This window comes from Doryrhamphus excisus, linkage group LG11, assembly GCF_037039965.1.
Source record: "Doryrhamphus excisus strain RoL-2023G ecotype Guam linkage group LG11, RoL_Dexc_Guam_v1.1, whole genome shotgun sequence".
NCBI classification, from domain to species: Eukaryota; Metazoa; Chordata; class Actinopteri; order Syngnathiformes; family Syngnathidae; genus Doryrhamphus; species Doryrhamphus excisus.
The window spans coordinates 12,613,620-12,640,972 of record NC_136367.1 but is presented as its reverse complement, the minus strand read 5'-3'; the positions used below and the strand labels follow the sequence as shown (position 1 = coordinate 12,640,972).

Here is a 27,353-nt window from a genome sequence, read left to right as displayed (position 1 = left end):
TGAGGTGATATTTATAGTTCAAGCACTAACTGTTACATTTGTTGATTTCCTGTCTTTCTAATATAATTAAAAAATATATATATTTTATTAAATTTTAATTTTTTTTAATGTTTTAAAATTTTTGTATTTATTTTTATTTTTTCTATTGTCACATACCAAAATATGAGGTGATATTTATAGTTCAATCACGAACTGTTACATTTGTTCACTTCCTGCCTTTCTAATATAATTTAAAAAATAAAAAAATGTATTTTATTAATTTGAATTAATTTTTAATTTTTTTCTAAATGTTTTAAAATTTTTGTATTTATTTTTATTTTTTCTATTTTTTGTCACATACCGAAATACGAGGTGATATGAGGTGATATTTATAGTTCAATCACGAACTGTTACATTTGTTCACTTCCTGCCTTTCTAATATAATATAAAAAAATTAAAAAATGTATTTTATTAATTTTTATTAAATTTAATTTTTTTAAAAATGTTTTAAAATTTTTCTATTTATTTTTATTTTTATTATTTTTTGTCATGTACCGAAATACGAGGTGATATGAGGTGATATTTATAGTTCAATCACTAACTGTTACATTTGTTCACTTCCTACCTTTCTAATATAATGTAAAAAAATTTTAAAAAATATTTTATTAATTTTTATTAATAAAATAAATTAAATTAAAATAAATTTTACATTTTTGTTTTAAAATTTTTTTATTTATTTTTATTTTTTCTATTTTTTGTCACGTACCGAAATGCTTGGTTATATGAGGTGATAATTAAAGTCTTATATACAGAAACAATGCCAAATAATTCTAAATGAGGAATGAAAAGGATAAATGAACGTTTAACATCACTTTTACTTTTATTGAAGACTCTTGTTTGATGGAAAGTTCCATTTGAGTTTTCCAAATGAATGTGTCTTATGGGATCCTGTATATTGTGCCAGCTAATTATCGGTAGATTTGGTGTTGGGTGTGTGATCGGTAATTGCTGAGTGTGGTCCGATAATTGAATTAACACATTCACATGTCCAAAAGGAGTAGGAAGAAGAAAAACTAATTAAATCCTACCCCCCATCTGTTTTTATGGCAGTACATTTATTCACTTCCTGTATTCCAGATGTGATTGTTAACATCACATGACCCTGTAGTTGTCCTGTAGTAGTAGCTGTCACATCACCATGTAGTTTTTCCCTGAGATCTTTATTTCTCCTCTCTTGTTGAAAAGTATTGTAATGATAATAGGTTATTGTTAGCTTTATGCATTAGTTTTAAGTTTTAATATTCCTGATTTTAGAAATAAAGGAAGAGAATAAAGTGAAGATTGCATTTATAGTTATTACCTACACAGACATGACCCCATGTTAGACATTACCCCATATTTACCCCATATGTACGGATGTTGTATTTTAATGTATCTTTTACTCTGTTTTTTACTAAACTCTATTTTCTTCACTGTAGAGCGTCTTTTGAAAAGCGCTACACAAATAAAATGTATTATTATTATTGATTCATATGTCCGCACACCGTCTGATTGTATTTGCTGGTACGTGTCTTTTCTGCTGTAATCAAATAGCATGTTTTTCTTTGACTTTTGTTCAAGGATAATCTGTTATTATCAAACTATCTTTTTAATTTGGCCATTATCTCTTCTGTTCTTCCAAAAAGCAGTGGTATCATCCACTATTAATAATAATAATAATAATAATAATAATAATAATAATAATAATAATAATAATAATAATAATAATAATAATAATAATAATAATAATAATAATAATAATAATAATAATAATAATAATAATAATAATAATAATAATAATAATAATAATTCTATCGTCTTTACAGATGTCATTGATTTACAAGTTGAACAGTTTTGGTCACAGTATTGACCCCTGGGGTACTCCATGCGTAATATTTAAACTTGCAGATGTGTGTTCTCTTAGCTTTATTGCTTATTGTTATTTGTTATTATTTATTATATATATAGAGAGAATATTTATATTGATATATATATTATATTTATATATTTATATTATATATATTATTGTTGTTTATTATTATTGTTATTTATTGCTTATTGTTATATATAAGCTTATTGCTTCCTGTTATTTTTAGTTAGTTATTCCCTCCGTAATTTCAATCAGTGCCAAAAATGAAATGTTAGCTCTGTATCTGTCCTGACTATCTGCTCATAATTCATTCGGATTAATAAATTTGACCAACCTGTTATTGAATAATTGTTTCGATAATTGTAGAGAATTGTGGTAATAAGGTGACTAGTCGCTAGTCTGAAAATTGCTGTTTAGTTTCCATTTTAAAAAAAATGGAACTACTTTTGCTCGTTCCATTTTGTTAGGGAATCTTCCAGTCTGAAACGATAAATTACACATGTCCTGATTATCATTTTTATAGTTTTCATTTTATTCCATTACAATCAGTTGATGATTTTGCTTTACAATTATTGACAATATTAATTAATTAATTATTTTTTAAAAAGAATTTGTGGCAACCATAAAATTAGGATTCCTTACTAATGTCTGATTCCTGTCCTCCCTTGTCCAGAACTTTAGAATTCTTTCTTCCAGTTTTGGACCAATATTTTCAAAGTTGTTGTCCCATTGATATCATCGTTATTGGTGTAGTATAGTCAGTTTTCTTATTACTTCTCCTAATAATCCTGTTTAAGATGCCCCATGTTGCTCTAATGTAGACGTGATCAATGCATGGACTAGGGCAGGGGTCGGCAACCTTTACTATGAAAAGAGCCATTTTACCCAATGCCGACTGAAGAAAAATAGCCTGGAGCCGCAAAACATATAGTATGTTTAAAACAACATTGGAGGGAATTTGGGGGTATCAAAGTAGTTCAGATAAGAAAAGACGAGTTGGAGTACTCTTGCTAGTTTTGGAGATAAACGTAAAAACAAGTTCCCATGCCGCTGTTTTTAAATTATCTCGAATTTATTTTTTAGATTTGTAGGTAAGTATTACTTGTTTTTCTTCATGTACTGAACTGGATAGCAGTCAGAACTCACTCAGGATGCATTCATGGTCTCAGACAAAGTTGGATTTTTTAAAACTCATTACAAAAGACGTGCATTTTCTCCACTCGGGTGTTAAAAATATTCAAGCATCGCAAAGGGAGCCACAATAAAGAGGCTGAAGAGCCACATGCGGCTCTGGAGCCGCAGGTTGCTGACCCCTGGACTAGGGTCTCTGCATCAGAAGTGGATAGAATAGGCCGTATCTTCGCCATGTTGCCAAGATGAAAAAATGCCGTTTTAGTAACATTCTTAATGCGCTTATGAAAAGATAGAATCGGGTCCAATATCACACCCAGATTTTTCACTTTGGCTAATGAGTGAAAATGTAGGACAATTCTCTCTTGTTTTATTTGTATCGGGTCATTGATGTAATACTGTAATTCCACACATAAAAATACAAGAAAAGATGAGTCAAAAGTGATGTATTGTATCCCACAACGTGTCCAAGTCCCGTACGCTCTGTGGACGTCAACCTGCTATTGAATCATCGCTCTTGCAGCAGGCCATTTGTCTCCTTGTCCGTCCCTGTGACAGCCCCCCTACTGTTTGTGTACATTGTGAGTGTTCAGTCAGATAAAGACATACAGATCATGTGACAAGCACAGGAAGAGATGTAGAATGAGGACTTGGGGGTGGGGGGGGCAGTCATGCATTTTGTCCTTTTATCAGACTTCTTGTATTTCCCTGTCAACGTATTTGTGGCGTGTCATGGCTCACATGTGACATCTTACTTACTCTGCCCCGCCCAGACGACGACCCGTTGCAGCCCGTCACTTCCGACGAGATGGTGTCGGTGGGCGGCACGGTCAAGCTGACCTGCCGGGTGGCCGAAAGCGACAACTCATCCCTGCAGTGGTCCAACACGGCTCAGCAGACGCTGTACTTTGGAGAGAAGAGAGGTGGGTGAAACACAACAAAAAAGGACTTTACCAGGAAGTACAATAATTGCCTGGAGTAAGTTCAATTCCAATGCAATTATGCAATTACCAGGAGGCTCACAGTTGCACTAAATAAAGTCACTCAGGTGTAAAATGAATGTTGTTAATATATATTAAAAAAAAACTACATCTATTGCTGGACATGATAGATGGAGTTTGATAAAGGCTAAAAATGTGAAAGGAACATTTCAACAGAACCAACCGTTTAATTGTCCATTATGAATTATACGATATCACACAACAGACTTGATACTGGGGAGCCAAGCGGCTCTACAGATGGAGGTCTCTGCGGGGGGAGGAAACAAAACTCAAAATGTTTCACAGAAAATTTCAAGTAACACAGACAAAAAAAGATTTTCCTCCCTATTGGTTATAAAAAGGCATTTACTGTCCACCATTCATCCATTCATCCATTCATCCATTCATCCATTCATCCATTCATCCATCCGTTTTCTTCTGCTAATTCTGGGCTGGGTCACGGTGGCAGCAGTCTCAGTCCCGACCCTGGTCTCCAGCTCAACCAAGGCGTTCCTAAACCAGCTGTGAGACATGATCTCTCTAATACAGGGGTCTCAAACTCAATTTACCTGGGGGCCACTGGAGCTAGGGTCTGGGTAAGGCTGGGCCGCATCAGGTTTTCAAAAAAAAAAAAAAAAAACCCATTTATTAAAAACAGAAAAATATACAAACTTTTTCAGTGCTTTGGTTCCGATTTTCTACAATAAAAGCTCTGATAAATCATTCCACTGTTCTCAAATATCTTAACTTTTATTTTTCTGCACTAAATAAGATGAAAAATAAATAAACAAATCAAGAATAAAGAAAATCAACCAATCAGTAATAAATAAATATAATAATAATAATAAAATGGCAAATAATAAAAACTTAAGAAACCACATATAGTTGGTGGGTAGACAAATTATTTTTTTCAGATTAAAATGAACAAAGCATTATTAGAGCCCTGTAGACATGACAAAACACGACTATAGTCACATTTATACTCTTTTTATTTACAACATATTGCGCAACTGCAGGGTCTTGAGACACATGCTAACTCGCAAACTAGAGAGCTAGCGACCTAAACGGTAGCCTTCAAGTTATTTCCTTTAAACTTAAATAGCTAAAAACTTACCACTTCCACATGGATAGGGAGGATAACTGTTAAAGTCATAATATGAGATACAAAAAACTTAAATAAAGTTGTATTTTGGGGAAATTTTCATTGGGGAAAAAGTTTGAATATCATGGGAATGAAGTCAAAATATTAGTAGAAAAAAAGGAGTGTGAAGAATAATCCTGTTATATTATAAGGAAAAGTAATCATTTTAGTAGTATAGTGTTGAAATATTCAATATAGTATGAGACACAAACAAACCTAAATAAATTTATATTTTTCGGAAATTTTCATTGGGGAAAAAGTTTGAATATCATGGGAATAAAGTCAAAATATTTGGTGAAAAAAAGCGATGTGTGACCAATCACAACAGAGTGGGCATGCGTGGAAGCGGGCCGTGGGTGGAATAAATTTAAAAAAGACCGTTTTGGAAAGCCAAGGAAATACAGCTGGAATAGGTGCAGATTCTGGAATATCTAGAAAGCTTTCTGTCCATGTCCATGTCCATGTCCATGTCCATGTCCATGTCCATGTCCATGTCCATGTCCATGTCCATGTCCATGTCCATGTCCATGTCCATGTCCATGTCTATGTCCATGTCTATATATTAGTTGTGTTATATGAACAACTACCCTACCAGTAGTGCATTGTAGAAGATAATCAGACTGGCTGGAGATTTAAATAAAAAAAAGGCGGGACAAAGAGTCAAAATGTATGAAAAAATCTGTTTCTCTAAAATATCAGTGTACAGACAAGGCCTTGACGATAGTGACGGGGCCTCGCCTGTTTAAGGCTGAGAAATTTTTTTCATCGCAGAGGGCCAACTTTCTTGGAGAGGCGAGGTAAAAAACGAGAAGTCCAGACGGAGCTTTTGAAGGCTGGCAGAGAGGAGACAGAAATGAGAAAATGAGCCTCCTCTCCACAATGATTGGAGCCCTTCAAGGCTGGTCTTCACTTTGGAGACAGCTGAAAAGTGGAGTTGGACTTGAGATGGGCAGAGAAGAAATGGATGAGGCAGAAACTCCACTAGTGCACTTCTGGAATGTTGTGGGAAATAATCAAAGTGCCAAGTAGAAGCCTGAATCCAAGTCTGTTTTTTAAATGCAGTGATTCTTTAAATCAGTTGCCAAGTCATGGTTTCCCCGGGATTTTTTTTGAAGCTGTGGCGGTGGGCTGCTCATCACTCACGCTCTGCTAAAACTATGTATAAAAATATACAATAAAATGTACAAATTTACAAACATTATTTGAGAAAAACGTTTATATGAAGAAAGTTGAAATAGTTGGAAATTTTTAAATAACAGCAGCACAAATGGCAAAACAGCTGTCATTCTTCCAAAAATAAAGTCAAAATATGAAGAGAAAAACTTTGTGTTCTCACAAGAAAAAAAATGGCAATTTTATGAGAATAAACCTGTTATATTACAAGGAAAAGTAATCATTGTAGTAATATAGTGTTGAAATATACAACAAAAAATATGGACTGTTAAAGTCATAATATGAGACACAAACAAACTTAAATAAAGTTGTATTTTTGGGAAATTTTCATTGAGGAAAAAATTTGAATATCATGGGAATAAAGTCAAAATATTAGGAGGAAAAAAGGAGTATGAAGAATAATCCTGTCATATTATAAGGAAAAGTAACCATAGTAGTAATATAGTGTTGAAATATACAAAAAATATGGACTGTTAAAATAATAATATGAGACACAAACAAACTTAAATAAAGTTGTATTTTTGGGAAATTTTCATTGAGGAAAAAATTTGAATATCATGGGAATAAAGTCAAAATATTAGTAGAAAAAAAAGGAGTGTGAAGAATAATCCTGTTATATTATAAGGAAAAGTAATCATTTTAGTACTATAGTGTTGAAATATTCAACAAAAAATATGGGTTGTTAAAGTCATAATATGAGACACAAACAACTTAAATAAAGTTGTATTTTTGGGAAATTTTCATTGGGGAAAAAATTTGAATATTATGGGAATGAAGTCAAAATATTAGGAGGAAAAAAGGAGTGTGAAGAATAATCCTGTTATATTATAAGGAAAAGTAATCATTTTAGTAGTATAGTGTTGAAATATTCAACAAAAAATATGGACTGTTAAAGTCATAATATGAGACACAAACAAACTTAAATAAAGTTGTATTTTTGGGAAATGTTCATAGAGGAAAAATTTGAATATCATGGGAATAAAGTCAAAATATCACCAGAAAAAAAAGGAGTGTGATGAATAATCATGTTATATTATAAGGAAAAGTAGCAGTATAGTGTTGAAATATTCATCAAAAAATATGGGTTGTTTAAGTCATAATATGAGACACAAACAAACTTAAATAAAGTTGTATTTTTGGGAAATTTTCATTGAGGAAAAAATTTGAATATCATGGGAATAAAGTCAAAATATTAGGAGAAAAAAAGGAGTGTGAAGAATAATCCTGTTATATTATAAGGAAAAGTAGCAGTATAGTGTTGAAATATTCAACAAAAAATATGTGTTGTTAAAGTCATAATATGAGACAAACAAACTTAAATAAAGTTGTATTTTTGGGAAATTTTCATTGAGGAAAAAAAATTGAATATCATGGGAATAAAGTCAAAATATTAGGAGAAAAAATTTATATATTATATTATATTATAAGGAAAAGTAATAATTTTAGTAGTATAGTGTTGAAATATTCAACAAAAAATATGGGTTGTTAAAGTCATAATATGAGACACAAACAAACTTAAATAAAGTTGTATTTTTGGGAAATTTTCATTGAGGAAAACATTTGAATATCATGGGAATAAAGTCAAAATATTAGGAGAAAAAAAGGAGTGTGAAGAATAATCCTGTTATATTATAAGGAAAAGTAGCAGTATAGTGTTGAAATATTCAACAAAAAATATGGGTTGTTAAAGTCATAATATGAGACAAACAAACTTAAATAAAGTTGTATTTTTGGGAAATTTTCATTGAGGAAAAAAAATTGAATATCATGGGAATAAAGTCAAAATATTAGGAGAAAAAAATTATATATTATATTATATTATATTATAAGGAAAAGTAATAATTTTAGTAGTATAGTATTGACATATTCAACAAAAAATATGGGTTGTTAAAGTCATAATATGAGACACAAACAAACTTAAATAAAGTTGTATTTTTGGGAAATTTTCATTGAGGAAAACATTTGAATATGATGCGAATAAAGTCAAAATATTAAGAGAAGAAATATTATATATTATATTATATTATAAGGAAAAGTAATAATTTTAGTAGTATAGTGTTGAAATATTCAACAAAAATATGGGTTGTTAAAGTCATAATATGAGTCAATGTCATTGCAGTGAGTCAGTGTAATTGCAACTGCATTATTAATGTAATACATTTTTATGACACAATTGGACAAATGTAGCAAACAGCACCAAAAGTGTGTTAAGAATGTCAATTGACGGTTAATACGAGCAGGATGCAAGAATAAACATGCTGCACTAGCACGCCCTGCTAAGCTAAGCTAATTCCCATTCAAGAGAGGAGTTTACAAGGGTTTTTTTCACCGCCGTTTTGACATTTTTTTTCAGTGTTTGTGATGAGATTCCGCCACAATTGAGCGGCCTGCTGGGAAAATACTTCCAACACACACTTTCCCTCTCCTCACGATGACAGCATTTAATTCCCGTCACTTTGCAGGAGATTCCATGTTTAACAGTAGATTCTGTTTTTATTGGCCAATTCTGTTTGTGATTCCGTTAACGCGGAAATCATAGGGACCTGTATTCCTTACGTGACCTATCCAATATTAAGTCCAAAATGTACTATTTGACATAAACCTCAATTCATTTTATGGCAGTACTAGAAATACATGTCCAATAACATATTTGTCGTTCATTCATTCATTTATTTTCTACCGCTTTTCCTCACAAGGGTCTTGATGGTATATTCGTGGAATCTCCTCCTCATCTATTTTAACAACTAACTTTATATTAATACTTGTTTTTAGTTGTTGTTAATTATTAGTTGTCTAATTGCTCATTTGTGATGTACGATGACTGGATCTGTCTTGTGCGTTTTTTTGTGAGTTTTCACTTCTAAAATGTTGATTTCGGGGACAAGCCATTTATTTACATAAATGTTCATGTTGGTTCAGAGGCTTACATTTTTTTTGTGCACTGAAATGTACGCAATACACAAAATCTGCCATGGAGGTTTTGGTGATGTGTCTGCATTGTACGCCCGTCAGCCGATTTACCATTACGCAGACGCTGCGCTTCGCCTGCGCCAAGAATAGGCAAGCTGTTTTGTCACAAAACTGTCACTAGTCACTAGAATCTTTCCAAATGACTTTTCCGAAAACAATGGTATCTATGGAAAGGAATATTCTGATCTCTTGTCTACATGAGCCGCTATAATCAACCAGAATTGTCAATGGGGCATGCCCAGTAAAACGTAAACATCAACATCACGTGATACAGACTTCCCCAAGTTTTTCTTTCACTTGTTGGAATAACTCCGTATTGACAGTTTTTTGTTCGTCCAGTCTTGAAATTTAGTTTGGATCAAAAACAAACTTTATGAACGTCTGGATCTGCGTGTTACGTCATATCTGAGCATGCGCTGAAAGAACGCACCCGGGATCAATTTAAACAGGAAAAGATCAAATTCAATCTTGCTAATATTTTATAATTAAACTCAGGACATGTTTTATATAGATATATATTTTCTTTTTTAATAAAAGTGGACTTGTGAATGGCGTACAGAAGGGTTTAGATTCTGTTCCACAGATGGCGCTAATGCACACGAAAGCTGCTTGCCAATCGCCAATAAACAACAGAAGAAGAAAAACACGACCGTTCGACTTTCCGTTTGAGCGGGTACAAGATACCTCAATCGGATTGGGGAAAGGAATATTCCACCCCTGGGAATCTGATTATATATTAATTCGAATTGGTACTTTTCTTTGGGAATGAGGTGTATACAAAGGTTACATTCTTTCCGTTTGAGCAAATAAACCGAATGGAATTGGAATATTTGGCTCCATGTATACGTGGCCAAGCTGAAATGTGGACCCCTCCCCTGATGCGCCGCCACGCCCAGTCTACCAAATTACCAAATTGACTGCGCACATTGCACGCATAGTGTGCTGCACCAAATTACCACTGCGTGGGCTGCGCCTGACTCCGCCACCTTGCGCTGCGCCACGAAATTCGAGCCCTATTTGTTTATGTTGAACAACTTAGACACACAACTATTGTGTGCCATAGCTATTATAGTGACAAGAGAACAAGATTGTGAAGTGACACTTCAAAAAAGTATGCACGTATCTCATGAAAGTGAAGAATGAATCAGGAAAAGAATGAATTTTGTTCCCAGATATTAACCTTTCACACAACCAGCAGCAGCCATTCAGAGAACAGTGTTGAGTCTCACTCCATGTTGTAATATTGAAGATGATCTTGTACAAATACAACTAATTATTCCTCCCCCCTCTTTGCAGTCAAGTAAATAAACGCTATCGGCCGCTACATGGGGAAATACGTCGTCAAACGGGTGGAAATGAGATGTAGTAGCAGGTGGAGGACGTGAACAGATGTTGACACAATGAAAAGGTGATCACGATGTCATTCATTCGCTTTCATTCCGCTTACACTTCACGGCGGAGCAAACAAGGAAATGAAGACTTTGTAATTAGCTCTCGTTACAACTCCTCGGGAGAGCAATTTATTATAACGCACCTTTTCATGCACAATCATCTGTCAATCCTCAACGCATGCAACAAGCATTATTATAATCCCTATCACGCTTTGACGCCGACACTTATGCAAACGTGACTAAAGCGCTCTATTAATGCTCCTCTTGTGTGACCAGTTTTACATTTTAATGCATAAAAAGAATCACATAACATTTGTTTTTTGCATCAAGGCTTTTTGACTTTGTCAGGAAACTCTATTTCAACAAAATAAAACCAAAAAATAATTTTTACAAAATTTTAAAATGGCCTGGTTGAAATGATGACCACTGTATTGTTAGGGTCGGTTTCGACCCGGTTATAATAATATGACTATAAAGCAATAATTTGAGCCAAAACTGAAATCATAAGTGTACAATTAGCCAACACAATGACAACCAGCTCCTCTTCTCATCATGTAAGCTTTAGGGGATTCTCATTTTGACCAATTTTCCAGTATACCAGCAGAAAAACAATGTCCAGACATGTGAGGGGAATTCACTCATTTGATTGGCTGATTTCACATTTACAATTTGGATCATGGAAAGAATGGCAAGAAGTACAGTGAACCAAGATCTGGACCTGTTCTGCTTTTTCATTTCACTTTATACTAAAGTTCTGTTGCTGAAAACAATAACTTTTTCTACCTTTTCTTGACATTAACATATATGGGTCAAAATTCACCCAAACACCATAGATGTTTCTTTAGTGATTAATACTAAAATGAGAAAATAAATAAAACTAATTGATTTAAGAGAGATGTTCTATATCCCTCAGTAATAGCCAGGTAACAAAAGAATTCAATTTATTAATATGATTCTTTTGAGGTTCATTTGATTATTTTGGGAAATTAAAATTGAGGGGTATAGTGACAAAAAAAGGCCTACAAGCCCACACCAAAAGTATTAAAACCAACATTTTCATGGATGAGGAAGCCTAAGAAGGTAACCAAGACATGAGAAGCAAATTTAATGGTAACTTATTGTTTTTAGTGTATTTTATAGCTGTTTTAATACATGGGTCAAAACCGACCCTTTAACATAAGAGATGATACCAGAAAGCTAACACAAGAGGAAGGTTAATGGATTTATACATATTTCTCTATGTATTTTGTCTGACATGTGACCTTGTTAGAAAACAACAAAAATATAATCTCCTGTAGAAAGTGCAGCGTTTTTGGCGATGCAGCCGTAGAATGTTTTTCTTTCTTTATTTGGACTGTTAGCACAGGACAGCTGGTACAAAATCTCAGTAAACAATCAAATCCTAACGTCATCATCAAGTGAGGCTGAAATGATACTTGAAGATGTCAACGATGTCACATTCCCTAATAATGGCTGCAACCACATCGGCGCCATTGATTCAGTCTCAATTCGTTTGCAATCCAAAGCTGAGATTCGTGTGCTGTGACATTTCCTCCGATATAACGCTGGCACGGAAAAACAGAAGTAGAGTTTACCTAATCCTACCTCCTCTCCATGTCTCGGCAATTACTGATTATTTGTTCACTTCCTGTGTTCAACATGTTGACATGTTACCATTTTCCAGGAAGTGAGGACAAGGCTAAAGGACGTCTAATAATAAATGGATAGCTTATTAAATCATGAAAGATTCATTTCCTCACGAGGGTCACATGGGTGCTGGAGCCTATCCCAGCTGTCTTCAGGCGAGAGGCGGTGTACACCCTGTACTGGTCGCCGGCCAATCACAGTACACATATAGACACTCACATTCATACCTATGGACAATTTTATTAGCATGTTAGCATGCTAACATGTGTTTATTAGCATGTTTTTGGAATGTGGGAGGAAACTGGAGTACACTGGGAGAACATGCAAAATCCACAAAGAGGTGGCTGAGGGTGGGATTGAACTCGGTTCTCCTAGCTGTGAGGTCTGCATGCTAACCACTTGACCCCCATGCAGCCGAACCAAAATGTTGTGTAATGGATAAATAAACTATATGATAAATGATAAATGAATTAGAGCTGACAAAAGATTGTGATCTCTAATCAGATTAATCAGTCCATGAATTAATTAATCATGGTTAATCACCATTTGCAACAATGTCTGAAATATGTCTGTTCTCACTGTAATTTAACACAACCATAATTGACAGTTATTTTAATATTTCATATATTAATAGAGTAATCCCTCATTTATCGCAGTTAATTGGTTCCAGGCTCGACTGTGATATGATTATTTTTGCCAAGTAGGATTCATTATTCATAAATGGAATATTTTTATAGCTAGAGCATACAAAACTTATGACATTGACCTTTTAAATAAGATTTTAGGTCAGCATTAGAGCCCCGTAGAAAGAAATAACACCCACATAGTCACCTTTACACTCATATTACCCAACATAGCAGACATAAGAAGATAAAATAAGCCTTTTGAAATAAGATTCATGCATTTGTGTGTGTTGAGAGATTAGCTTTAGCTTGGAGCCTGTGTTATTATGATTATATAATTATTTTAAAAAAATAATTAAAATAAAATAAATGTGAAATAAAAGCCGGCGATCAAATGTGATGCTTTATTTATTTGTTTATTTATCTCCCCGTGCATTCGTGGGTGTTCTCCGGGTACTCCGGTTTCCTCCCACATTCCAAAAACATGCTAGGTTAATTGGCCACTCCAAATTGTCCATAGGTATGAATGTGAGTGTGAATGGTTGTTTGTCTATATGTGCCCTGTGATTGGCTGGCCACCAGTCCAGGGTGTAGTACCCCGCCTCTCGCCTGAAGGCAGCTGGTATAGGCTCCAACAACCCCCAGCAATTTTAAATTTTAAATTTTAAATTTTAAATTTTAAATTTTAAATTTTAAATTTTAAATTTTAAATTTTAAATTTTAAATTTTAAATTTTAAATAAATTTAAAAAAATAAATTTTAAATAAATTTTAAATTTTAAATACATGTTTTAAATTTAAAATTTTACATTTTAAATTTTAAATTTTAAATAAATTTAAAACATTTAAAATTTAAAATTTAAAATTTAAAATTTAAAATTTAAAATTTAAAATTTAAAATTTAAAATTTAAAATTTAAAATTTAAAATTTAAAATTTAAAATTTAAAATTTAAAATTTAAAATTTAAAATTTTAAGACAAACATCAAGTGTGTATTTACAACTGTTATATAAGGTGGATATTTACAAACATAATGAGAAGGTGAAACAGTCAACAGGAGGAAGGGAGGGTTGTGAAGTATAATATATAATATATAATATATAATATATAATATATAATATATAATATATAATATATAATATATAATATATAATATATAATGTATAATGTATAATATATAATATATAATATATAATATATAATATATAATATATAATATAATATATTTCTATATTATTCATTCATTCATTTTCTACCGCTTATCCTCACGAGGGTTGTGGGGGTGCTGGAGCCTATCCCAGCTGTCTTGGGGCGAGAGGCGGGGTACACCCTGGACTGGTGGCCAGCCAATCACAGGGCACATATAGACAAACAACCATTCACACTCACATTCATACCTATGGACAATTTGGAGTGGGCAATTAACCTAGCATGTTTTTGGAATGTGGGAGGAAACCGGAGTACCCGGAGAAAACCCACGCATGCACGGGGAGAACATGCAAACTCCACACAGAGACGGCCGAGGGTGGAATTGAACCCTGGTCTCCTAGCTGTGAGGTCTGCGCGCTAACCACTCACCGGCCGTGCCACTTTATTATATATCATATATTATATAATTTATATTATATATTTGTCACAGATTTGTCGCTGGAGAAGTGGAATGTATACCAACAGGAAACAAAAGTGGTAATACGATAATAGTACACAGGCACATAATTGTGCGATATTGGTGAGAGAAAGAGAGAACCCCCCCCAAAAAAACCCAAAAAACATGTATAAATATAATAAGAAAGGGTAAATTAACTTGCGTTAAGTTGAACAAAAAATACTAAATAAAGAATGCTAATTAACTAATTGATCATCAAATAAATAGAAAAATTGTGTCTGTTTGCTGATCGGTTGACTGAAAGGATGAAGGAGCGTCGGAACGACAAAGACGGTCTGTATTTTTCAGACGCCGCGGTATCATTAGCTATCAAAACACATGTCTCCCAGCGTACACCGCAGCCTCGTCTAACATGGCGCTCGGCGCGTTGTCACTGAACACAAAGTGACAGGCGGCTTGCGTGCGAGTCACAGACGCCATGACACGTGAAGCAGGCGCAAGAAGGAAAAAAAAACAAAACAAAAAAAAAACGATGAGCGACAAGTCACAGCGATGGCTGCCAACGAGACGTTATGGTACGGACACATCAGAGACGGACGCCGCAAAACACGGCGGACCGGGATAAATAACCCATGACAGAATGATGGATGCTTTTTTTTTTTGAGTTATTTATTTTTGTGCGTTTTAGAAAGCTTTGTTGCCATGACAAAGAGCTCGTCACGGACGTCTGAGACAAAGATGGAGGGAGGTAAATAAAGACAGAAGAGGTCTGGGCTGTCATTGATCAAACGGGTGATTAACAGAAGAGGTGATACATCTCCGCCATGTCTAACATCATCACGTGGTCGCGTGAGTTCATGAACGGGAAACTGACTTTTATCACCGTTCCCGCTAATTGATATTTACTTAATTAGCGTCGAGCCCGCTGAGCCACGCCAACCAAGAAAGAGCTTCACATTTCAAAGCCACGTTTATATTTAAAATAAAAAACGAGTGGGCGGCATGGCGGTCTAGTGGTTAGCGCGCAGACCTCACAGCTAGGAGACCAGGGTTCAATTCCACCCTCGGCCATCTCTGTGTGGAGTTTGCATGTTGCATGTTTTCTCCGGGTACTCCGGTTTCCTCCCACATTCCAAAAACATGCTAGGTTAATTGGCCACTCCAAATTGTCCGTAGGTATGAATGTGAGTGTGAATGGTTGTTTGTCTATATGTGCCCTGCTTATCCTCACAAGAGTCGCAGGAGTGCTGGAGCCTATCCCAGCTGTGTTCGAGCGAGAGGCGGGGTACACCCTGGACTGGTGGCCAGCCAATCAAAGGTGCAGGTGCAAACTCCACACAGAGATGGCTTCGAGTGGAATTGAACCTGGGTCTGCTAGTTGTGAGGTCTGCGCTAACCACATGACTGCCGTGCAGCCCATTTTGCATATAGTAGAATGAAATTGCAGCAGCTCCATTTTCAGTGCAAGACAGTATGACAAAAAATACAAAATATAGAAATTAGAAGAATAAATGATAAATAACAAAGGGTTTACATTGTAGAGGACGATTGGTTGCCTTGGTTACGTCTTGTTGAGGGAGATGATGGCTCGAGGAAAAGAAACTTTTTTTTAGTCTGTAATTCATTCGTTCAATGTGAGTGTGAATGGTTGTTTGTCTATATGTGCCCTGTGATTGGCTGGCCACCAGTCCAGGGTGTACCCCGCCTCTCGCCCCAAGACAGCTGGGATAGGCTCCAGCACCCCCGCGACCCTCGTGAGGAAAAAGCGGTCAAAAATGAATGAATGAATGAATTAAAAAACAAGCAAATGACTAAGAAAAGCAACCTTTTTTTTTTGCAATGGAGCAGAGCTAATGAAAATTCAGCAAACAGGAGCCGCCTCGTTAATGATAAAGCAAATCAGGAAATTAATTGTTGCGGGACACAGAGCCCGGTCGTGTTCATTAATGCCGACGCAACGACGAATAATCCCGCTTTAATTTGGGGCGTGAACATTTCCGAGAAGGAACCATGAACGCCGAACGGGTCTGCTATTGCTGTAGCCGCTGTTGATATATTTTAAGTCCTTAATTCTTGATCATTTATTTTAAGACCCTTTTAAGGACCCGGCGATAGCCTTGAGGGAATGCGTTGGAGTAGAGTGCCGCTAATAGAAGAGATTAGAGCGGCAAGGAAGGCTGAGAAACAGATGGTTTTTTTCCAGCGCATTAATGCCAAACTGCGAGGAGACGGAGACAATGAGACAGAAAAATGAACACGAGGGACATTAAGACGCACAAACAAGACGACAAACAAGTCCAACTCTTTTAAAAGTCTTATTTGCTGCATTGCACTTTGAGGTTGTTTATGCCAAAGATAAGATAGCTGCAATTATTGGAGGAATTATCAGGAGATAACTGGGGGGCTCTGTATTGACATTTTCATGTTTTATTAAAGGACTGAGTGTTTTATTAAACTACAACAGGCAGGCTGTGTTTACCCGAAGATAAAACGTCTGAATGGCATTTCAGAATATTTGCCTTATTGGCTCTCTCTTTCCAGGAAATCAAATGAAAAGTTTAAAACTCCAATTATACTTATAAAAATAACGATAGCATCGACGCACTCTGCAGATATGGCGGATTGAAAACGCTAAATTCAACCGCAGACTTTATTTTATTAACTTGCTAATCCGGACAAAGACACCGATGTATTTCCTTCAACCGATCCATATGGAAAATACTGCACAAATACTGCGGATTTCAGAAAACAACAGATGGAATGATACAGCACTCTACAAGAAGCAATGTAAAATAAAAAAAAAATCCAAAAATTGTTACAACTATAATGATGAAAATGGTAATATTAATGGTGATTATTCATTCATTCATTTTCTACCGCTTTTTCTCATGAGGGTCGCGGCGGGGGTGCTGGAGCCTATCCCAGCTGTCTTCAGGCGAGAGGCGGGATACACCCTGGACTGGTTGGCCAGCCAATCACAGGGCACATATAGACAAACAACCATTCACACTCACATTCATACCTATGGACAATTTGGAGTGGCTAATTAACCTAGCATGTTTTTGGAATGTGGGAGGAAACCGGAGTAAAACCCACGCATGCACGGTGAGAACATGCAAACTCCACACAGAGATGGCCGAGGGCGGAATTGAACCCTGGTCTTTGTTTATTTAAATATTTATTTATTTTATTTATATTTATTTATTCAGCTACACCAAAAATAAACATGAACAGAAAAGGTGTCCAGTGTTTATGTAACATAAACACTTTTTTCATTTATAAGTCAATCTGGAGTATAAGTCGCAGTAACAGCCAACCTATGAAAAAAAGTGCGACTTATAGTCCGGAAAATACGGTACATCTGCTTTTCATAAATGATTGTTCCTTACTTTCTGTGCCAACCAGAAGCAGACTTCCCACCTGTAAGCATTGCAAGAAAAGACATTATGTACCATCTTTAAGTTATTCTGTGCAGCAGGAACACAATGGCAGATGCAGATGAGCTGTTTGTTGATGCAAAACTGCAGTCTAAAGGTCACATTCCACCCTCATGCAAATTCACTCGTTTGCTAACAAACACGTTGCAGTGTGGAGACAAATTGTTTTGCCTGATTACAAAAAAAAAAAAAAAAACGCCTATTCAGCTCAGAGTTGGATAGTTTCTAACAAAAGTACATTTACTTTGCAGAACACTTCAACACTTGAACCCAGGAGCCGATGTTGTATATTTAAACGTGTGTTTCTCTTCTATTATGTCAAGTTTTTTCAGAGTTTTGGTGAGACTCTAAGTATAGTCCTATTTATTATTTCATATGCGGTTGCCTGCGATGTCAGCAGGCATCAAACCTGCGATGTGTCTCAGTGCAGTTTAACGAGCTAATGGCTCCCTGGTGCTTTACAAACCGTCGTGGACGAGGAAGCTCTCACCTAGTGGGAGGAGAGCGGCAGAAGGTGGGCACTCTGTGTACTCCGCTTGTAAATCACTCCATTAAATACGCGTCCTACGGCTTGGAGAAGCTTTGGCCACTTACAGCGTGAAGCGTCTTTGAATGAAACACGGACAAATTGACGCATTGAAATGCGAGAAGGGGAAAAAGAAACTTGCATTGATCCACATTGCATCATTCCTTGCAGCCCTCCGGAGAGTGTATTAGCAAACGCCGACAAAAACACAGAGTTTGAAAGCGACAACATGAAAGAAGACTTTTTCTATTGTGTGTGTTCGTGTGGACCAGCCTTTTCTTCAAGTATCTTTATAAAGAAGCCACAGTGGAAAGAAAGACACTTCAAAGATTTAAAAAAGCCAATTTATTTTTAAGGTTAACTAAGCTCGCGCAAATTTGTCACTCTGGTATTCACTAATTGGACTTTTCACTCTCCGACTCACACAACACAATCAATAAGATAGCACTTCTAGCACTTTTATTATCACAAACTGGTTTGGTGTCACGCTTAGCATTTCATTGTATAGATGGATGGACGACTAGACGGAGAGATTCGCATACCGACGGACGACTAGGCGGATAGATTTGCATATGGACGGACGACTAGATGGATAGATTTGCATATGGACGGAGGACTAGATGGATAGATTCGCATATGGATGGACGACTTGACGGATAGATTCGCATACGGACGGATGACTAGATGGATATATTCGCATACGGATGGATGAATAGATGGATAGATTTGCATATGGATGGACGACTTGACGGATAGATTCGCATACGGACAGATGACTAGACGGATAGATTCGCATACGGACGGATGACTCGATGGATAGATTCGCATAGGGATGGCCGGCTAGATGGATAGATTTGCATATGGATGGACGACGAGACGGATAGATTTGCATATGGACGGACGACTAGATGGATATTTTCGCATATGGATGGATGACTAGACAGATAGATTCGCATGCGGACGGACGACTAGATGGATAAACTCGCATACGGATGGATGACTAGATGGATAGATTCGCATATGGATAGACGACTAGATGGATAGATAGATTCACATATGGATGGACGACTAGATGGATAGATAGATTCACATATGGATGGACGACTAGACGGATAGATTCGCATACGGACGGACGACTAGATGGATAGATTTGCATATGGATGGAGGACTAGATGGATAGATTCGCATACGAATGGACGACTAGATGGATAGATTTGCATAGGGACGGACGACTAGACGGATAGATTCACATATGGATGGACGACTAGGCGGATAGATTTGCATATGGACGGACGGCTAGACGGATAGATTCGCATATGGATGGACGACGCGATGAATAGATTGGCATATGGATGGACGACTAGACGGATAGATTGGCATACAGATGGATGACTAGATGGATATATTCGCATATGGACGGACGGCTAGACGGATAGATTCGCATATGGATGGACGACATATGGATGGACGACTAGATGGATAGATTCGTATACGGATGGATGACTAGACGGATAGATTTGCATATGGATGGACGACTAGACGGATAGATTCACATATGGATGGACGACTAGACGGATAGATTCGCATACGGACGGACGGCTAGATGGATAGATTCGCATATGGATGGATGACTAGATGGATAGATTTGCATATGGATGGACGACTACATGGATAGATTCACATATAGACAAACTGCTAGACGAATAGATTCGTATATGGACGGACGGATAAACGGATATATTCGCATACGGACTGACGACTAGACGGATAGATTCGCATACGGACTGACGACTAGACGGATAGATTCGCTTATGGACAGACGACTAGACGGATAGATTCGCTTATGGACAGACGACTAGACGGATAGATTCGCATATGGACGGACGACTAGATGGATAGATTCACAGTATCTACTTCCGTGAAGCGTGTACCGAAGCTTGATTCATTGGGGCGAGGAGCCGGAATTGATGACGTCCGAAGCTTCGCTGCCTGGCTGTACCATGTGACGGCTTTGGGAAAAGGTTCAGAATTTGCTGTTAACTACTCCCTTCAGAGAGCAGCACAAACTCGGTCTAACAAAGACAGAAAAATGCTGCACAACTTTGAGCGGTACTGTAGATAACCGTAGCCTACCAGAAAAGTCATTCATCGCCATACTAAAGTCATCCTCTTCTGTGTCAGAATTGAACAGCGTCATAATTCCATCTTCACAGTCTCTCTTGGTCTTGTCTCTCTATGTCTCTCTATGTTGCTTTCAACTGGCAGTCGTCCAGCCTTTCCTCGTAGTCGGAAAGGAGTTTTTGACAAAAAGCCATGTCTGCCCTGATGGGCAGTCCTTTTGTCTGATAAATCTGAGACACCACAGTGGTCCACCCATAAAATCTTCAATCTTCTTTTCGGTGTCGGTTGCTTTGGAACCACCTCGGCTATCTGTGTATTATCCAGTCAAATCTGACAGCCAAATTGATTGCCCTTAACTTGAAAGCAACATCATATGCGTTTCATTGCATGTTTTCTTCGGTACAACAACGGTACATACAACGGTGGATACAGATATGTAACATTAACATTGCATTTGTTTTTGGTATGAATCGGGATTGTTGTTACTCACTGTAAACTCCAGCATGCCCATACCGGCTAGAGTGAGAGGGTTAGCAGATGCCAAGAAAGATGGCTTCTCTGCATTTTTTTTTACTGACGTTTTTTGCCATTCAGATGGACTCTCTTAGTAATGGCATTTTCCGAAATTCATATTTAAACAATTAGTAATTGTTCTGAAGACTTTATTGTATTTTGATTAGTATTGTTATTGAAGTTAAACTTAAAACTTAAACTACATTATGAAAGCAGGAAGTGAACAAATGTAATAGTTACTGATTGTAAAAGTGCCAGATGGAGGGGTAGGATTTAATAAGCTTTGCTTCTTCCTACTCCTTTTGGACATGTGGAACTGTGAACTGATTATGGGATGCACTCAATTGTAATCTGATGCATGTTCACATGAAATTAAACCATTACCATTACCATATAATAAGTCAAAATTGTATTTTTAATTTAAAAACTTTAAATAGTGGGAAATTTTTTGCCTTGAACAATCTTCTTCAAATCTGATTTGTATTCCATTGTTGCCACTTGAAGCAGTTCTTCTTCATACGTGCTCTCCCACTCTGCTAAAAACTGTGCTCATCCACATATTTTTGTTTCACTGTGCATTTTTTCCCTGCCACAAATACTTGTAGTACTTCGGTACGAGGTACATTATTTAAAAAAAAACAAAAACCTTAAACTGTATTATGGAAAGCAGGAAGTGAACAAATGTAACAGTTAGTGATTGTAAAAGTACCAGATCGAGGGGTAGGATTTAATAAGCTTTGCTTCTTCCTACTCCTTTTGGACATGTGGAACTGTGAACTGATTATGGGATGCATTCAATTGTAATCTGATGCATGTTCAAATGAAATTAATCCATTACCATTACCATAAATCTCTGCTACTGACGTCCTTCAGAGAGATAGACGGATCGATAGAAAAAGTCTTAATTTGATGACACCTCAATAATTACTAGGATATTTCAAAATGAATATAACGAGAACAAAGTTGAAATTTTCCAAGACTTCAGCTGTAATGTTATTTTTAGGATACTAGACAGAGGCAACCCGCGGCCTTGAACATATTAGATCATCTGAAGAAAATACTAGAAATCTATGTAAATGGGAGGGTAATGTTAAAGAATGGAAAAATACGAGTGTTTCCTGTGAAGAACGAGAGGGTAAACAGGTATTTTTTTTTTTTTTGCCTGCATCCACGTGGTCATGCCCTCTACGTGTAATCTGGTTCTGCTCGGTCAGCGTTACACGCCAGCAGCGCCCACTCGGCTTTGCTGCGGTGTAAACACGACGCGGCACATCGCCACGAGCCCACGCACTCATCCTACAACGTCTGCCTTCCAACTTGTGACTGGCACCGATGCCGGCTCGTTTCCACTTCTCGGCACCCCGGGCAAACTTTGCCTCATCGTCTCCTCTTTCATTGATTATGCACACAGCACTTCTGAGATGATTATTTTTAATTCCATCAGAAGGTGGGGGAAGTGGGACAAGAGGTTTAGGAAAGAGAGAGCGAGAAAAGGTGGCGGTCTAACAAGTGTTTCATGGTCGGCGCACTGATCCAGGATCAATTGGCGGCCTTTGATGAGAGGCAGTGGTTTGATCAAGAGGAGCCTGCGGTCACTGAACCCATATCAGCTCCGTGATGGGAGGGATGATAAGGGAGCAGGAGAAGATGAACAGATGGGAACATGGGCATCATCCACATCGGTTGAAAGGAATTGCTAGGAAGTGGAAGTTTTGTGAATCTAACCCCTGCTTGGAAAAATCCACTCACACCCAAAACATTCACCAAGTATATTTGGCAAGTATGCAGGTTGGCGCTCAAGTTGAAGTGTGAAAATATTTGTCTGTAAGGGATGCACTTCTTTGCTTCACCAACACTTCCTACTTGCCTTCCTCGTGGAGAGCAAATAGAGAGTTCTGGAAAGAAGGCAAATAAGGCAGAGGAGGAAAGGGAATATATGGATGTGCTGAAACGACATGAGATACTCCTTTCCCTTTCCCTGCAGGCTTCCAACACAAAGAGCATGGCAGAGATGGAGGAGACGTACATAGTTACACCTCCATTTCCTGTAGGTCATCTAATAACATACACACAATATTGTTCGGATTCTGGATAAATGTACAGACTTTTTACTGGGACTCACTGATGCCATGAAAACAATCAGTCCTGTCAATCATACAGACTCTTTGTCTTAGAAGATACACAAAGAGTGTAACATACTAGAAATTATATTTGTAGATTATCAAATACCGTATTTTCCGGAGTATAAGTCACACTTTTTTTCATAGGTTGGCTGTTCCTGCGACTTATACTCCAGAGCGACTTATAAATGAAAAAAGTGTTTATGCTACATAAACACTGGACACCTTTTCTGTATTTTTGGTGTAGCTGAATAAGCATTGTGTTAGCATATCTTACACCTATTCAGCCTGTTCTCTATTCTTTTATTGTTACAACTTGCCTTCCAAGAGGACGTAATGTCTGTTTTGGTCATAAAATTAATTACATGCAAAAAATGTGACTTATACTCCAGTGCGACTTATGTTTTTTTCTACCTAATTTTGTATTTTTGGCCTTGTGCGACTTATACTCCGGAGCAATGCCATATATTTTGTAGATTTTTTTCATTGTAAATTAATGTTAAAATCTGGTCTCATCGAGGTTTCGTAGACGCAATCTCATGTCTCATCTTGTGAGACTTCTACTTTTGACACACAGACATTTATCTTAATACCTTATTGTCAGTTGGGTATCATTTACTGTACATATTATCCGTTAACAGTACCAAATTGGTCATTTGGTACTTTTTAAAAAAGGATAACATTTTGTCAACAATCAGTGCCTTTTCTTTTTACGGAATGTGATGACGTGTAAATTGAACAGAATAACATAGAAATCAATAAAATGATAACTAATACATGGTAATGGTAATGGTAATGGTAATGGTTTAATTTCATTTGAACATGCATCAGATTACAATTGAGTGCATCCCATAATCAGTTCACAGTTCCACATGTCCAAAAGGAGTAGGAAGAAGCAAAGCTTATTAAATCCTACCCCTCCATCTGGTACTTTTACAGGCTGTTTTGTCAGGAAATTTTCATTGCGCCAAGCTGAAAACATAACAACTCCTTTTGGTGCGCCGCCATGCCCATAACCAAATTGGCTGCGCTCAGTGGTGCACTACATGGGGTGCGCCATTGCAGTTAGAGTACCTTTCAAATGCAGTTCGATATTTTTCCACTTCAAATCCAAATCAAATGTTTTTAGAAAAAAAAACTTTTAGCATGCTAAAAAAAAACTTTTAGCATGCTAAAAGTTTTTTTTGTCGATGTCTAGTGTGTTTTTACATGCAAACGATCCATGCCGAGTTCTTACCAAATGCACTTCCGCCACCTTGTGGCCATTTTTATGGCGTCAAACTTTCTTTAGTTATCATTCCAGTAGATGCCCCATCGTCTTTGCAGGTCAGTATTCCAAGGTGTTGCTGTACCTGAGATGATATGGAATGACGACATTCGATGAGGGTCAGTTTAGTTCGGTAACCCAGCTTTTCTGAACATGGACAACTTTCATCTTTGCGTATCGTTTTTAATGTCTGAAGCAAACAAGCATCAAAATGCATTTTAATACCAGTCTGATGGTTGAATGCTGGCATCAGGCTTAACTTTCAATCTCAGTCCAGATCTCCCTTGCCATGTCGAAGTCCCAGGTGGCAGAGCTAGTAAATGCTATTAGAGCTCAGGCCTTCCTCTCCACGGTCAAGAGTCTCTTAGAGGCTGCTCTCCTGCGAGACTGGAAGAGATGGTCTCTGCCAGCACTTACATCGTATGCCATGCGCTGCTTTACCTGATCGCCGTGCACTTTGTCTTCTTGAATAGATTTAGTGCTTCCTCCAGGGTCTCTTACTGTAGACCGCAGTCAGTGAATTACCAGCTGCTTGAGATAAAAGCCTCTGACAGATGAGTAACATTGAGACTGCTATATGGGCTCTTACTGCTGGTTTCGGTGCGGAATGTACGGCAGCATAATCTTTACTTGCATCTGTCATCAGCTTTCAGCTGTTATAGCCGCTGAACACATCGGTTTTATTGTTTTTTTTTTGTGGTTTGAATGTGAAATGTCCCTCATTGGTGACATCTCATTGTTTTTGGTTTTTGTTCAGTTAGCATTTTTATTCTATTTCATATTAAAATAATGCATCTTGTTGAAGTCAAATAACAGCTATATTCCCATGATAGTACTATTACCATTTTATCAATTTAATTATGATTATTTTATTATTATTGACTTGCCAAAGTCAAAGGTTAGCATCTTTTAATTCATCTACAAAGGTTGGAGTAACGATTATTAGATAGATAATTATTGCCAGTGTTTCCCATACATTCTTTAATATGGAGATTTGGCTCCCATCCATTCACCCATCCACTCATCCATCCACCCACCCATCCATCCACCAATCCATTCACCCTCCCTCCCACCCACCCATCCATCCTTCCATCCATAATTTCATCCACCCACCCATCCATCCATCCATCCATCCACCCACCCACCCATCCATCCATCCTTCCACCCACCCACCCGCCCACCCATCCATCCATCCATCTTTCCACCCATCCATCCATCCATCCATCCATCCACCCACCCATCCATCCAATCCGCCCATCCATCAACCCACCCAATCGACCCACCCATCCATCCATCCGCCCAACCACCCCTCCACCCATCCAATAGACCCACCCACCCATCCATCCATCCATCCATCCATCCATCCATCCACCCACCCACCCACCCACCCACCCATCCATCTATCCATACATCCATACATCCATCCATCCAACTTGCAACTTGCAACAAGCAGAGGGGGCTGCTGTTGGCCCCCTCCCAATCTAAACACACTCACAGGTGGCTGTCTTGTTTGTGATATTCTGTAAAGAACGACAACAGAAGCGACAGAAAAAAAGTTCTCATGTATTTCTAAACCAACACTATTTGTTGTGCTTTGTCTCCCACAGCGTTATTCCTCTTCCCTACAGCGTCCATTTTAGTCCATTACAATGACATATACGTCATGGCCAGTTATGATAATGCGGCCCCAGCTCCCAAAACCCACCATCTCAAGTAGATTGCAGTCCTGTGGACTGATTTTTGATGATGTTACATCTTTTTTTACTTAACTTCATTATCATCCACTCCAGGGTCTACCCCGCCTCTCGCCCAAAGACAGCTGATATAGACTCTAGTGAGGACAAGCGGTATAGAAAATGGATGGTTGGATGTGACTTCATTATCATGTGATTATGATCATGATTATCAGAAAGGTGCGGAGTCGCTTGCCGACCGCCACCAGGGTGGAAAGATTGTGCTCTGCATGTCAACATGAAGCATCCCTGGCAAAAAAAAATGTGGTTTAAAAGTGTTTAATGTGCATTTGTGTTTTGTGCTGTCGGTGAAAGTGCATTCACTCGTACTTGAGCATGTGTCATCATTTCATAACTCAAACAGCGCTGATATTGTTGGGTATTCATCAGTATTTATCCATTCGTCCATTTTCTCTACCGCTTATCCTCACTAGTGTTGCGGATATGCGGTGAGAAGCGGAGTATACCCTGGACTGGTGGCCAAACAACCATTCACACTCACATTCATACCTATGGACAATTTGGAGTGGCCAATTAACCTAGCATGTTTTTGGAATGTGGGAGGAAACCGGAGTACCCGGAGAAAACCCACGCATGCACAGGGAGAACAACTCCACACAGAGATGGCCGAGGGTGGAATTGAACTCAGGTCTCCTAGCTGTGAGGTCTTTGCTCAAACCACCTGTTCACCATGCAGCCTACTGGCATACCTATGGACAATTTGGGCTCTTGAACCTCCCTTGAACGTGACTTTACAAACCTGCACTTATAGCAAGCTATCACATTGTTTTGGGAAAACCATCACACCTGCACATTATGGCGTTTATCTTGAAAAACGAGGGGGGGGGGGGGGTGAGCGAGAAAAAAAGCCCCCAGTCAGTCAAGAGACGATGACAAATGTGTGTGATGTCAGACCACGACGTGAGGAGGAGGAGAGCTGACGAGACCAGAATTAAAAAGAGTGATAGTGGGGAGCAGAGTCCAGGGGCGTTGGCGTGCACGTGTGCTTGTGTGTATACGTGCGTGTGTACGTGCGATTTTGACCGTGGACACACCCACACACACACTCGAAAAAGAGGGAAGTTCA

General features: G+C 37.5%; 1 protein-coding gene across 4 annotated transcripts in view; it reads left to right on the top strand.

Annotated features, from left to right (window-relative positions):
• Positions 1-27,353, top strand: part of cadm3 (cell adhesion molecule 3) — a 174,187-nt gene that overhangs the window by 80,656 nt on the left and 66,178 nt on the right. For all 4 annotated transcript variants that reach the window (XM_078794759.1, XM_058091024.2, XM_058091040.2 and 1 more), the window contains one exon: positions 3,793-3,942. In XM_078794759.1, coding sequence (XP_078650885.1) covers positions 3,793-3,942 — 150 coding nt within the window. The remainder of the gene's footprint in view (positions 1-3,792; positions 3,943-27,353) is intronic.